The sequence below is a fragment of the Ovis aries genome, chromosome 6, assembly GCF_016772045.2.
Source record: "Ovis aries strain OAR_USU_Benz2616 breed Rambouillet chromosome 6, ARS-UI_Ramb_v3.0, whole genome shotgun sequence".
Taxonomy (NCBI): domain Eukaryota; kingdom Metazoa; phylum Chordata; class Mammalia; order Artiodactyla; family Bovidae; genus Ovis; species Ovis aries.
This window is the reverse complement of record NC_056059.1, coordinates 45,397,041-45,412,722: the sequence shown is the minus strand read 5'-3', so window position 1 is coordinate 45,412,722 and position 15,682 is coordinate 45,397,041. Positions and strand designations below refer to the sequence as shown.

The 15,682-nt window shown below is 36.9% G+C and overlaps 1 protein-coding gene across 1 annotated transcript in view; it reads right to left on the bottom strand.

The window, feature by feature from the left end:
* Positions 1 to 1,849: 1,849 nt before the first annotated feature.
* The window catches only part of PI4K2B (phosphatidylinositol 4-kinase type 2 beta), a 36,148-nt gene continuing 22,315 nt past the window's right edge, over positions 1,850 to 15,682 (bottom strand). Inside the window, exons 6-10 of the mRNA XM_004009745.5 lie at positions 14,448 to 14,509; positions 10,312 to 10,411; positions 6,612 to 6,745; positions 5,991 to 6,050; positions 1,850 to 4,251 (exon numbers count right to left, since the gene is read on the bottom strand). Of these exons, the coding sequence (XP_004009794.1) occupies positions 4,078 to 4,251; positions 5,991 to 6,050; positions 6,612 to 6,745; positions 10,312 to 10,411; positions 14,448 to 14,509 (530 nt within the window). The 3' untranslated portion in view covers positions 1,850 to 4,077. The remainder of the gene's footprint in view (positions 4,252 to 5,990; positions 6,051 to 6,611; positions 6,746 to 10,311; positions 10,412 to 14,447; positions 14,510 to 15,682) is intronic.

The following is a 15,682-nucleotide window of genomic DNA, read 5'->3' as shown; positions in this document are numbered from 1 at the left end:
TTTCTATGGATATGTTGTCTGTTTGCGCTTGGGTTCCTTCTAGTGTATTTCTTACACACAGTTTCAACTCTAATTTTCTTCTGATCTCTGTCAGCAGTCAATTTATTTCCTATTGCTTACTCATCCAATTTTTCTTTTTTTTAATGTAGATAATCAACCTCTTTTTTTTTCCCATCGAATTCCTGAGCTTTTCTGATTTTGATGTTGTATTGTTCTTTCTTGGCTTCTATCATTTCTTGAATTCCTTCAGCATTTTAACAAATATTACTGTTTTCCTTTGCTTTGTAAATGTTTCTAGGATACCATCATTTTCTGTAGGTGTGTTATCCTGTCTTCTTAAAGTATGCCTCACCATGTGGTCATGTTTAAAATGAGATGAACTTTGTCATACTTTGCTCCTTTATTTTCAGAAGATTTCAGTGTAGGTGGTGAGGTGGGCCTGGAATTTCCTGGTTTTGTGGTTCTAGGTTTCTCTCTTCTGCAGTTACTACAAATCATTAGATAACATTAAAAAAAAATAACTTATTTTTAAATTATTATTTTTATCTTTTTGACAGTGCTTCACAGCTTGTGGGATTTTAGTTCCACCTAGGGATTGAGCCCAGGTCCTGGGAATGAAAGCACCGAGTCCTAGCCACTGGACCAGGGAATTTCCAGATGATGTGAGGTTTTTTTTGTTGTTTTTTGTGGTAAAAGCCACATAATATAAAACATACTATTTTAACCATATTTAACTGTACAGTGGCACTAGGTATATTCCCAGATGACATGGCTTTTTATGTACCTTCTTATCATCGTCTGAATTGTCTTATCTGGTCCCCTGCTCCAAATGTATCAGGACCTTTCTCTCCTTTATCCCCAGGGTCCTTTCCTTGTTGATGTCTGTTTTGTTCCTAGCAGTTTCTCTCAGCATAGGCCTCTGTGCTCTCACCAGATACTTCTGAGAACCCTCATTACCTCCCTGCAGGCTCCTTTTACAGCTGCCACTTGAATGCTGACAGCCCTCTTCCAATTCTGATTGTGATTTTGAATGCAACAGTTGACACTGCCATGATGACTGGGGCTCCTCCTTCTGGGGCTGAGGACATGTGGGCAGGTTCTGGGACCTTTGGCTCTTAGGACCATCACAAGACTCCCTTCCTTTCTCTCTGCTCACTCCTCCAATGCTGTTGTTCCCATTTGATCCTATTAGTTTCTTGGGTCCAGAGGGATATTCTTCCACCTAAATTTAGTGAAGATGGTGTCACTGTGACTTTTCTTTTGCTATCCCAGTTGCTCTATGAGGATCTGACATTAAATACTCACTGTGGCTGCCATCTAACCTTCTGTAATTGGTTTTTAATTTTTAAATGTTTTATATTTTTCTATTTATACTGTAATACCTAGGACAGGACAGACTATGGTAAGTTTTAACAAATAAATGCAAAATCTTAGTGACTCAAGCCCTTATTTCTTGCACATGTCACAGTCCAGTGCAGATGGCATGCTCTACTGGTAGGTTTCCAAGCAATGACTCACATGCCCTGGGTACTTCCACTTTGCAAATTCTTTGTTTATAGCCAAATGAGAAGACGGGAGAGTGGTCAACAGAGACCACTGGTTGTGATGCAGTGAGTTTTATTGCCAGATATGGAGGTCACTTAACATCGTTGGCCGGACTCTGTCACATGACTCCAAACTAACCACAAGAAAGGACTGGAAACAAAACCACACCGAGAACCTCTTCCTCAACTCTGTACAGCTGCCCAAGCAATTTCAGGAAAGAAAGTGAACTATAAAACGGTACCCATCTCTTTGTATATCTGTAAAACGATTTAAGATGTAATCTAATCAAAGAACTGGTCACCACTGTTTTAATAAGGCTTTAATTCCATTAGTACAAAACTTAAAAAAAAAATTTGTAAATCAAGTCGTTTTCAAGCCTACAAGAAAACATGTCTCCATGTTTGCTGACAAATTTGGAGAATAAGGCAGCTTACATTTAAATAAAAATTAAAATGCCTCTAATTATAAAGATTCCAGTTACATGTCTTTTGGAATGATAACATATTAAACTGTACTAACATATACAGTAAGAACATGGTGGTTTGGCATCATTCATAAACATAAACATATTCACAAACATTCTAAATATTCAATATACATACTTCAGGAGAAATCTAGAAATCAATCCTTTTTATTACCTTTAGTCTACAGGTTTAACACTACAAATATACTCACTGAAAAAATTAACGCTATTTTGAAAAAATTAACGATATTTAAAAAAAACCGAAGTTCATGAAAATTTACAAAATACAGCCAATGTATTCTGACTTGTAATCATATCTTAAATATTTCAGCTTTATTTTTCTGACCTGGTCAGATCATTTAAAAATATTTTCACACTATTTAATTTTAGGATATAAAACAGTAGCAACTTACTAAGTTTATGTTATAAAAATTAATATAGCAATTATCAAAATACTGAAAAAACTGTCTTATGAGAGCAGTACCCAGATCATAAAAACTTATTTCATTAAGAAAACATCTTCAAAAGGCACATTTTAATTACTGGTGTTTATCTGAAGACAGTAGCTTGAGTTTTGAATTTCCAGTCAGTTTTTCATTATCTCAATATGAAGATCATGGAGGGTTGGAGAAGGTAAGAAAACACAGGTTTCCAATGGACATCACCAGGACAGCAGTATTCTCACTCGTCACATCCACAAAGACCAAGAGAAAGATGTAGAGGAAGGGAGGACTTCTGTTCTAATTCAAACTTCAGGAAATACTTTTTACATAAAAATAACTTAGTTTAAAAGATTACAGGACAGAAAGCTTGAAAAACACAAGGCCAAGACCACAAACTGCCCAGTTTAGTCTGAGTGGTGATGTTACTTGTTTGGAGCCTAAGAAGAGAAAGAAGCTTCTGCTTGCTTCTCTGGGATCAAATCTTCATATGGAGCTCATCTCAATTTAAATTACTCAGTGAGTTAAAAGTACTACAAATTCCCAGCATGTCAGACATATTGGTGTTTAAAATAAAATAAAAATGACTTTATGGTTATCTCTGTCATGTTCCCCTTTAATGGGGGCTGATATTCTAAAGTTGAGTGTAATTATAACATCACTAATTCAAGTACTCTACAAAACCACTATTATTTTTAAGAGGTTATGTCCTAGGTCCTCAAAATGCCATCCAATATACAGTTTGAATTATGTTTTACTTTTCAGTGAAGTTTAATACTAATTGAAGTACTAAATTGAACCAGATCAGTCTCGAAAGTACTAATTGATTAAGTACTGACCCCATGCAAGAAACAGAAGGGATTTTTTAATGCTATTTTGGAATTTCAGAATACTGGAGATCCATCTTCATTTCATATTATTTCCCTCAAGTCTCAATTGAGTGTTTCCATTTATTTTTTTAAAGGTGGGAGACATCATTAGATTTTTTTTTTTCTCACTGTAAACAAAATAATTGACAAAAATATTCTGAAGTATGAAAAAGAAAATGGTCATCAGTTACTTAAACAAAATATAATTTTCTGGTCCCTAATAATGGTCACGTTAGGAGTATTTATTCAAGTTCTAAAATAGCAGCTTTTTAAATTAAGACAACATTGCTTTATTCTTACCTGTTTTTTTATTAACTACTCTATTATAGCTCATAAGAGCACTTTTATCCTCAAAAGCCTTTTATAATGTAAGAAGAATTAACATGACCATTCTTGTCAATGTTTAAAAAGTATATAAAAAGTTACTGTATTCAAAGTCATCAAACACCTTATTTTTCTGTTTGGAACTCAAGAGTAATTATAGTCATTTTAGAATGTGTAAACTATGAAATTACCTTAAACTAATATCAACAACATAAAATACAATTTCTCTACAAAAATATATAAGAGATATATCACTTCTTCCCTGAAATAGAAATTTAATATTTGGACAAAAAACTGTAAACTCTGATTACATTCAAAAGATAGCCTTTTAGAAACATATTATTTGAGGCTCTGGTAGCTGGAGCTCTTACCAGCAGATTTACGTGACAGTATGTTTTAACCACACACGGCCAAACAGTTGTTTCTCTCACAGCTGCTACCAGGAGGAAAAAAATGGCTTCCTGCAGTGGACAGTCTGGGTGAACGAATTGCTGAGCTGGATGATCCGACCCTGCCCTCCACCCTGACTGCGCTCCACAACCACACAAGGCATCTGCACCAGCTGGACAGGAGTCTTCCTGTCTCTCAGTGCCTGAGTGAGGTTTAAGATCTGTGGAAGGAAGAGAGGTTTTCATCAGCTCAAAAAAGGTAAAGGCCTCAGTTCACTGATATTATTTTAACTATCTATTTATAACTACAGCTTTTATTTCATCCATTTATGCCCAACAGAGACGGTGATGAGGAGTACCTGCCATCAATACAAATATGCGGAGGTATGTATGCTTGTACATACACATCCCTATACACAAACAAATGCACAAGATTAGAATTAAATAATTTTTGCCAATTGACAACTCTGAAATATTCTAGAATGCATTTACATCCAGAAGAATTGAATCAGAGACGGAATAAAGTGAATGGTTCCACATACATACTCCATTGATACTGTCCTAAACAGATCCTGGTCTAAATAGTCTCATTTTTACTAAATACTTGCCTTACCCACTCACTCAACAAATTTATTGCATGTTCACTGGAATTATTACTAGGACCTAGTATGAAGGCATTTCTTTTAAAATTTGACCAATAATGTTTATTAAGTTAAAACTTTTGAATTTTACATTAAATAGCAGTAGGGTCATGATCAATCTCAAGAAGAGCATTCACTGCCTATTCTACCTGTGCCTATTTGGAACACTGGACCTCAGAAATACTAATTTACTTGAAATATATTTTTAGACATTATCTGAAAAAAATGGCAGAAACGATGAATAACTACTCCAATCCCTTCCATGTGGAATATAAGGCCCTCCAAAATCTGACTCTCTAGCCTGCTTCTCCAACCATTTCATTTACTATTTAAAACTTATGACTCCAGCAAAGCCCTGTGTAAGTACAACAGAACACCAAGGGGTATGCAAGCTAATAATCTGTCCTCTTCCCTAGCCCCGGGCCTCATCAGAGCAAGGGCTCCAGGACAGGAGGAACTTGGTTTTACTCATTGCTTTCTCTCAATCACTAGGACAGTTTCTGGCACTGGTTCTGTCAATAAGCAATTAATGAATAAATACAATAGTTATTTAATTATATCCATTTGTTAATGTTACATAATAAATAGTGCAAAAACTAGACTTGTCTTCTTGGTCACAGGTCTGCAGCAGCTATCTTAAATGAAATGCATCTTTTAGAAAGAAAAAATTAATTAGTAAGTCACTGAATGACCATGTTTGCACTATAGTTTATTTTTATTTCAAATCTTTCTTTTGGAATCTAAATACTAGTAGTAGAGTAGAAGAGGCAGAGTCACCTGTAGGTTAGTCTAGCTTTCAGGTCCACACTAGCAGATGTAATTAATACCCTGTGTTTCTAATTAAAGGAGGTGAAAAGGAGCGAGAGGACTGAGTTACAACTAGTACTTTTATGTCCCAAGTAGTGCTTGTCCTTGGTGACACGACTATTTACCGACTGCTCTAGGCAAACATGTTCTCTGAGGAAAATCATCCACAGGGAACAGAACTTGGTATTAAAACGTTCAAGCAAGTGGATTTGAGAAGGAGAAAGATACTAACACTCAGGAAAACAGATATTAAAGTGAGGACAATAATTAGCAGTAGCAGGAAACTGATTAACCAAATAATACACAACAAAGTAAAAAAAAAATCTAATATGGAAACAATACAGGGGAAAAAAAAAGAGTAATGAAATCAACTTTATTTCTAATCATCTGAGCTATTTTGGTTCAGAATAAAGGACAGTATTGAGAGTTGTCTCTGCGTCACAATGGAGGAAAAAAGTTGACTATTTCAGTGAGCTCTTTTCAATGAACAAGATCTTAAAAAAGTAACCTACCTGACCCCTCATCACAGACATCTGCTTTTCAAAAGTGGCTTTGTCAAAATTTCTGTCAATCTATCACAAACAGAAAAGGGAACATTATTATAAAAATCAAGCTCTTTGAAAAAAACACCTGAAAACAAATGAACTCAACTTAGTACATGAGATCATTACAAAGCATTCCTAACAGAAAAAGTTATACAAAAAGATAATTTTTACTTGATGCATTTTTGTGTACATCTTAGAATGATAATAAATACTCTTATACTCCAACTGGTTCCAGAAAGGATTTAAAATTACTTTCCAGCCAACACCTTTAGGCTCTTTTTAAGAGAATTAAATAGTAACAGATCACCAAACATTTCTTATAATTCACAGAGTAATTTTGTAAAAGTTCAACTTTTGAAGAAAATAACTTCCCAAATTATAATGTAGCCTCATTTCAAAGAATACTCGAAGTTTAACTTCACAAATTTATGCTCCTATAAAGAAAAATGCTAACTCCTTTCTGTTATGTCAGGTTCTATTGCAAGCAGTGGTATCAGAAGCAGTAAACTGCAAATTAGCTCTATTAGGAAAAACTCTTTTAAGATTTATTTCATTTTCTGAAATAGTTAAAACTAAAAATCTATTTACCTTAAAAAGTTCATAAAGATCTTCACATAAATCTTGCACAAAGTTCATGTCTGAAATATATGGCAGAACCAAGTTTTTTATTTCTTCAGAAAAAGGAACTTTTGCTTGAGGAAGCCAAGCCCAGTGAAATGGATCTAAAAAAGAGTATTCTTATCAGTGAAGGGAAATAGTTTATTTAGACTCACATTTATTCTGTATTTTTCTGTATAATTCCCGGGTTAACAAAAAGACAGGAGAAATTATTGGAACATTTACTCTTTGCCATCTAAGTTATTCAAATTTCTAAGTTTAGACGGTTAATTCAGATGGCTTCCTTGGTGGCTCAGAAGGTAAAGAATCTACCTGCAATGCAGGAGACCCAGATTTGATCCCTGGGTCGAAAAGATCCCCTGGAGAAGGGAATGGCAACATACTCCAGTATTCTTGCCTGGAGAATTCCATGGACAGAGGAGTCTGGCAGGCTCTAGTCCATGCAGTCGCAAAAAACTGCACAGGACTGAGCAACTAACACTTTCACTTTCAGATGGTAAAGCACAGCAAGGTATTTACCTGAGCTGGTTAGGTTTCTGAGTTTTAAACAGGAAAATAGTTAAGTTTTGATAATGAGTATATCTCCAACAGCCCTATATCATATCTGAATGTCTGGCTGCTGTGTTTGGAAATTGAGCAGTACCTGTAATTTGTTCACAGCCCCAGATATCATGGCTGAAATCTCCCTGCAGTTTCAGCCACAAATGGTCAGGAGTTGATGACTCATTGGTGTGTGTGTTTGTGTCTGTGCTTAAAATTTTAAATTATTAGTAGGTCAATAGGTCAGAGAAGGTGATGGCACCCCACTCCAGTACTCTTGCCTGGAAAACCCCATGGATGGAGGAACCTGGTAGGCTGCAGTCCATGGGGTCATGAAGAGTCAGACACGACTGAGCGACTTCTTTCACTTTTCACTTTCATGCATTGGAGAAGGAAATGGCAACCCACTCGAGTGTTCTTGCCTGGAGAATCCCAGGGATGGGGGAGCCTGGTGGGCTGCCGTCTATGGGGTCGCACAGAGTCGGACACGACTGAAGCGACTTAGCAGCAGCAGGTCAATAGGTAAAATGTTCTAAAATTTTAAATCATTAGTAGGTCAATAGGTGGGCTTCCTGATAGCTCAGTTGGTAAAGAATCCTCCTGCAATGCAGGAGACCCCGATTCGATTCCTGGGTTGGGAAGATCTGCTGGAGAAGGGATAGGCTACCCACTCCAGTATTCTTGGGCTTCCCTTGTGGCTCAGCTGGTAAAGAATCTGCCTGCAATGAGGGAGACCTGGGTTTGATCCTTGGGTTGGGAAGATCCCTTGGAAGAGGGAAAGGCTACACCCACTCCAGTATTCTGGCCTGGAGAATTCCATGGACTCTATAGTCCATGGGGTGGGAAAGAGTCAGACACCACTGAGCGACTTTCACTTTCAGGTCATTAGGGAAGCCGCTTTGAGAGAGAAAAGATTCATCATTTTGGGCTAACTCTAGTTCTCGCCCATGAAGACCATTAAATATACACAGTGCCAGGGCTAGAAAGATAATCTAGATATAGGGTGCATATTCAGATTCTTGCAAGAAAATGTAAGGTTTATGACAGTATGATACCCTACAGAACTACAGTTCATTCAAGGAGAATCTCTGGCTCTTACCACTCAGAAAGCCCCAAGGAAAAAAACTTTGCCTTTAGAGTCATTTCTTCTGAATTCTCCTTTATCTATCTCTCGAATACTACGGAAAACACAGTCCATTCCAAACAAAGCCTTCCCCTGACCAATTATATAAAAGAAAAGCTCTGATTTTCTGCCTGTCTCTAATTCCAATCCCTGCCCTTCAACTTCTTCTATCATCGTTCACACTCTCCCCTAAGGCCACCAGTTACCTCATAAGGCTCTTTCCAAAAGTCCGTGTGCAGTCCTCATGCTACTTCACGTGTCTTTGCAGCAAGCAGCACTGTTCTCTATCGTCTCCCTCTGTGAAATGCTCCCCTATGTGGTTTTTGGTGCTACCTCTGTCTCAAACTTTACCTTGTCTTTTAAGCCATTTCTCTTTTGCTGGCTTTTTCTCCTGGTTTCTACGCCACCATTGCCAGACTCTACACTTCATCTTTTCTCTCCTTCATTTACTAAACATTCATGAAACGTCTACTGAGTACCTACATATCTCACATTGCCCTAGTGATGGCATTTGTTCACCATGATTTTCCCAGGTGCAACACCACCATGGCTTCCACTTACCAAGGTGACAGTCTAAACTGACATCCTCAATACCAACCTCCTAACCTAGGGACTGAATCCAGATCTCCTGCATTGCAGGCAGATTCTTTACTGACTAAGCTGCCAGGGAAGCCCAAGAATACTGGAGTGGGCAGCCTATCCCTTTCTCCAGGCGATCTTCCTGACCCAGGAATAGGACTGGAGTCTCCTGCATTGCAGGCGGATTCTTCACCAGCTGAGCTCCCAGAGAAGCCCCACCAAACATTCATGAAACATTTATTGAGTAGCTACATATCTCACATTGCCTTTGTGATGGCATTTGTTCACTACGGTTTTCCCAGGTGATAGCAACACCGCCATGACTTCCGCTTACCAAAGCAACAGTTTAAAAATTACATGCTCAATACCAATTACTCTTTCAAGTTCTAGATCCTTATTTTTTGGTGTTAGTGTTGGTAAAATTTTCCAGGTGTATTGTAGGCATCTTAAACTTGACACCTTTAAAAGGCAATTTGTATCTAGATTCCAAACCATTAGAGGTTAAAAAAAAAAAAAAAAGAACAAAGACATCTCAAGTCAGTTCAACCAAAGATAGGAAAGAAAAAAATTGAAATTCATGGTAAAAAGGAAAAAAAAAATGGGAGGAAAAGTTCAAACACATCAGGAGTTTATTGTGACAAACTACAGAGTTAAATGTAGCTATTAAAAGGATCTCAGATTGGGCAAAAAATCTTCAGCTAGGAGCTATTTATATGTCATATACTTAAAACAAAATGATGGAAGTTGAAAATAAAAGTATAGAATAATACAAGTAAATACTAGTAAAAGAAACGAGGCATAGCAATATTACAACAGACAAAATAAGAAATGTGGAAAACACTGTGAGGGATAAAGAGGGATGTATTTTACACTAACAAAAAGAACAAGTCACCCCAGCAAGATAAAACACTAAGACTTTGAGTGTGAAATACAAAGCAAAAAGTACATAGAAATACAAGAAGAAACTGACAAAATCGCAATCATGGTGAACTTTGTCTCAAAATTAGCAGATTAAGTGGTTAAAAAATGGGTCAAGAATATGATTTGACTAACTAGCAAGTTTTCATTAGAAGACAGACTTGGTGCTCAACCACATTCTTCTCAAAAATAGTCCTTTAAATTGGCCATAGATCAAGTTAGCAAAGAATGACTTAACAAATTTCAAATTTGGAAAGCTATTAAATTTATTTTACAAGGCTAACACAAGCCACGAAATCAAAATCAGACAGTCACTCAAAAATAAGGAAGGAAACATGGCAAGGCTCACAGAGTGTATTACACATCTTTGCATCCCAAGTGCCTAGAACTGAGCTCGAATGACTGTAATATACCCAGCTTTTCCTCTATTTTGATATCCATAAATTTCACTCCCATCCTATTCTGAAAAAGGGATCACTAGAGATTCTATAAAAATTTCTAAATACTCACATGCTCTCCACTCATCAGGATGTTTAAAAGGAAACGCTAGACCGTTATCAATTGCAGCTATTTTAATAAATGTTTCTTTATCATCAGTCCATTTTGTCTCCTAAAAGGGAGAAAATAATTGATATAACAATTTATATGCATATTTCCAAAGAAAAAATGTATAATAATCATTGAGCTTTAAAGACATTTTACCTGAAGAGTCTATAAAAATAAACTTACCAAAAAGTACCAATTTGCCATTTAAGGGAAAACAGGGTCTTAAGAACCAGTAAAACCTTCATAATCACTACTTTTTAATTTGCTATTACAAAGTTATACAGTAATAGTTTCATTCTTTTCATCTTTGGGGAAGAAGGCTTGACATTATTAAGACTTCAAAATGTGTAGTTCTGTGTAACAGGCTCTAGGTTCATCCACCTCACTGCAACCGACTCAAATTCGTTCCTTTTTATGCTAAGTAATATTCCATTGTATTATAGATATCTGTACCACATCTTCTTTATCCGTTCACCTGTTGATGGACATCTAGGTTGCTTCCATGTCCTGGCTATTGTTAAATAGTGTTGCAATGAACCCCGGGGAACGTGTGTCTTTTAGAATTGTGGTTTTTCTCAGGGTATATGCCCAGTAGTGGGATGGCTGGGTTATATGGTAGTTTTGTATAGAGTGAGGTAAGTCAGAAAGAGAAAAACAAACATTATATATTAACGCATACATACGAAATCTAGAAAAATGGTACTGATTAACCTATTTGCAGTGAAGGAATGGAGATGCAGATGTACAGAAAGGACTTATGGACACAGCTGGGTAAGGAAAGGGTGGGATAAACTGAGAAAGCAGCACTGACATGTATACATTATTATGTGTAAAACAGAAAACTAGAGGGAAGTTGCTATACAACACAGGAGTCCAGCCTGGTGCTCTGTAATGACCTAGAGGGAGGGGTGACATGCGAGGGAGGGCAGCGAGGCTCAAGAGGGAGAGGATATACGTATAATTATTATTGATTTGCATTGTTGCATTGCAGAAACCAACACAACATTGTAAAGCAACGGTCCTCCAATTAAAAAATTTTTTGAAAATAAATATTATGACCATGCATACCAAAAAATGTTAATTATGTGATGGGATGGAGGTGTTAGCTAACCATACTGTGACAGTCATTTCACAACACATACTTGTATCAAATCATCATATTGCACACCTTAAAACTGCATGCACGTCAATAATACCTCAATAAAGTTGGGGAGAAAAATAAATAAAATGTGTAGTTCTGGATAATTAGATGTTAGATGTGTTGCTTAAATGGATGTGTGTGTGTGTTAGTTTCTCAGTCGTGTCTGCCTCTGTAACCCCCATGGACTGTAACCTGCCAGGTTCCTTTGTCCATGGGATTCTCCAGGCAAGAATACAGGAGTGGGGTTGCCATTTCCTCTCTAGGGGATCTTCCTGACCCAGGGATCAGACCTGGGTCTCCCACGTTGGCAGGCGGATTCTTTAATGACTGAGCCACCAGGGCTTAAACGTATGGTATTTGCAAAATACTGATATTTTTAAGATAATGATGAAGTTACCTTACTAAAATAAAGTCTTTCCTAGGGTCTCATAGAAATAATTAGTTCAAATACAAAATGTTTCTAAATAAAACTTTCCAACAACCATGGCTAAATGTAATAAGGTCCGGTAGAAGGAACCTCAAGATACTCTTGATTACAGAATGTAAGCCATTTCTAACTTCTCCATTCTCCTGTAATGAAAATGCAAGCCTCAGGAGCATGACAGTTTTCACGTTGAAGAGCACTTCTTATTATCTAAAAAGAGACATTGTCATTATTCAGTGGTCTAGACTTTGAAAAGGTGAAAAAGATAATTTTTAAATTAAAAGTATTAGAGTGAAGGTACAGATGATACATGTCAGAGTTGTTTCTGTTAGTTTGTATCAAATATCTTATCTCAATGAGAATGCACAAAATAAAAAGAATAAGGTTTTCAGTAAAATCCAGTTGCTTTAGATATACCAATAAGATATATTTAGAAACTACTATAAGCATGTATATTTTTATATGTGTATTTTTAAACCCATTTCTGCTATAAGTATCATTTATTTTTATTTCTATCATTTTTTTCTATTTACAACTTCACTGAGGTATAATTTACACACAATAAACTTTACACATGAAAGTGTACAAGTCAATAAGCACTGAAAGATATGAAACCACCCAGATGTTTCCCTGTGTCCTTTAGCAGTCTCCTCCCTCCCTCTATCCCACCCCGGGCAAACATCATCTGTTTTCTGTCCCTAGGGATTAGTTTGCACTTTCTAGACTTTTATATAAAAGGAATCAGACGGTATCTTCCTTTTTGTTTAGCTTCTTTCACTCAGCAGGGTTTTGAGATTCATCCACATTATTGCGTGCATCATGTGTGTTCTTTATTTATTGCTGAGTACTTTGAATATGTAATTTCAAAATTCTTTGATGAACTATGAAAACTACAAACTTTTTAAAGTGATGTAACAGCTTTAAATGATAAGAATCAGTTCAGTTCAGTTCAATCATTCAGTTGTGTCCAACTCTCTGTGATCCCATGGACTGCAGCATGCCAGGCCTCTCTGTCCATCACCAACTCCTGGAGCTTACTCAAACTCATGTCCGTTGAGTTGGTAACGCCATCCAACCATCTCATCTTTGGTCATCCCCTTCTCCTCCCACGTTCAATCTTTCCCAGCATCAGGGTCTTTTCAAATAAGTCAGCTCTTCGCATCAGGTGGCCAAAGGATTGGAGTTTCAGCTTCAGCATCAGTCCTTCCAATGAATATTCAGGACTGATTTCCTTTAGGATGGACTGGCTGGATCTCCTTGCAGTCCAAGGGACTCTCAGCACAGTTCAAAAGCATCAATTCTTCAGTGCTCAGCTTTCTTTATACTCCAACTCTCACATCCATACATGACTACTGGAAAAAAAAGGGTTTGACTAGATGGACCTTTGTTGGCAAAGTAATGTCTCTGCTTTTGAATATGCTGCTTAGGTTGGTCATAACTTTTCTTCCAAGGAGCAAGTATCTTTTAATTTCATGGCTGCAGTCACCATTTGCAGTGATTTTGGAGCCCCCCAAAATAAAGTCTGACACTGTTTCCCTTGTTTCCCCATCTATTTGCCATGAAGTGATGGGATCAGATGCCATGATCTTAGGTTTCTGAATGTTGAGCTTTAAGCCAACTTTTTCACTCTCCTCTTTCACTTTCATCAAGAGGCTCTTTAGTTCCTCTTTACTTTCTGCCATAAGGGTGGTGCCATCTGCATATCTGAGGTTATTGATATTTCTCCCAGCAATCTTGATTCCAGCTTGTGCTTCATCCAGCCCAGCGTTTCTCATGATGTACTCTGCATAGAAGTTAAATAAGCAGGATGACTCTGCCTTGACGTACTCCTTTTCCTATTTGGAACCAGTCTGTTGTTCCATGTCCAGTTCTAACTGCTGCTTCCTTCCTGACCTGCATACAGATTTCTCAAGAGGCAGGTCAGGTGGTCTGTATTCTCATCTCTTTCAGAATTTTCCACAGTTTGCTGTGATCCACACAGTCAAGGCTTTGGCATAGTCAATAAAGCAGAAGTAGATATTTTTCTGGAACTCTCTTGCTTTTTTGATGACCCAGTGGATGTTGGCAATTTGATCTCTGGTTCCTCTGCCTTTTCTAAAACCAGCTTGAACATCTGGAAGTTCACGGTTCACACACTGTGGAGGCCTGGCTTGGGGAATTTTGAGCATTACTTTACTAGCATGTGAGATGAGTGCAATTGGGTGGTAGTTTGATCATTCTTTGGCGTTGCCTTTCCTTGGGACTGGAATGAATACTGACCTTTTCCAGTAAAAAGAATATCAGTACTGAGCTGATATTATCCTTCTGTACTAATACAACATACAAAATAAAATTGCACAGAGATTTCAAAAACAGAATAAAAAATGCAACATAAGCAGGCGAAGGAAAGAAAGAAGATGATAAAAACAGAAAAAAGAAACAAAAACCAAGGATTAAGGTGAAGGAAATGAGGAAGTGATGAAGAATAACTTCAAGGAATTTTTATTAGACACTGATAGTGTGTTTATATATGCATATATATTAAAATTCCCTCACCGTAATTTCATCTTCATGTGTCTGCTTTTCACATCTGATTAACCAGTTATCATTTCCCCTGTCTTTCAAAACAAATGAAAAATCTATTACTTCATTTTTTATAGATATCATAGCTTAATATCAAGCAGAAAAATCTAGTCACCTCTTAGATTTTGAGACCTGCGTTTGTTATCTGTATCATATTAACACATTAAGGCTTCAATTTGATACATATAAACTAAAAATACTCATGTATGTTAGTTAACATTTACTGTTTACTCTGTGCCAGACATTGTTGTTAAGTGCTTAACATGTACTAACTCATCAAATTCTTACAAAAACTGTGTGAAGTAGGTACAATTACTGTCAGGAACTTTTAAATCAGCATTATTAGAAAGGATAATTTCTCTTCACCTTAGGGAGAAAAACTAGACCCCCGTTACCAAGCAAATTTCTGGATGGGCTCTTACCTAATGTCAAGACAAGAGTACTCTAGACACCAATTTTTAAAAAAACTGGAATAGAGCTGGTTTATTGAATACAACATTGTGTTAGTTTCCGGTGTACAGCAAAGGGATTCAGGTAAATACACAATTTATCAGATTATTTTCCATTATAGTTATTACAAGATATTGAATATAATTTCCTGTGCCATACCATCTGCTTGCTGCTTATTTATTTAATGTGTAGCAGCTGGTACCTGTTAATCCCATACTCCTAACTTGTCCCTCTTTCCTTCCTTCTCCCCTTGGGTAACCGTAAGTTTGTTTCACTCATCTGCAAGTCTGCTTCTGTTTTGTATGCACATTCATTGGTATTACTTTTTTTAGATTCCACATATAACTGACCATATAATTTTCATCTTTCTCAGTCTGCTTTACTTCTCTAGGTATAACATTTTCTAGGTCCATCCACATTGCTGCAAATGGCAATATTTCATTCTTTTTTGTGACTGAGTACTATATTCCATTGGACTCTACACTAATTTTACCATTAATTTAAGACTGTGTGATTTTAAAAGGTAAATCTAAAAAGGTACATAATCTTTTTTCCAAAACTAATATAAATGAGCAAAAATTCTGAACTAGAGTTTTCAAGCTTCAGAGTATATCAGAATTACCTGGTGGGTGGTAGTTTAGTCGCTTCAGTCATGTCCAGCTCTTTGTGACCCTATGAACTCTAGCCTGCCAGGCTCCTCTGTCCATAGGATCTCCCAGGCAAGAATACTGGAGTGGGTTGCCATTTCCTTCTCCAGG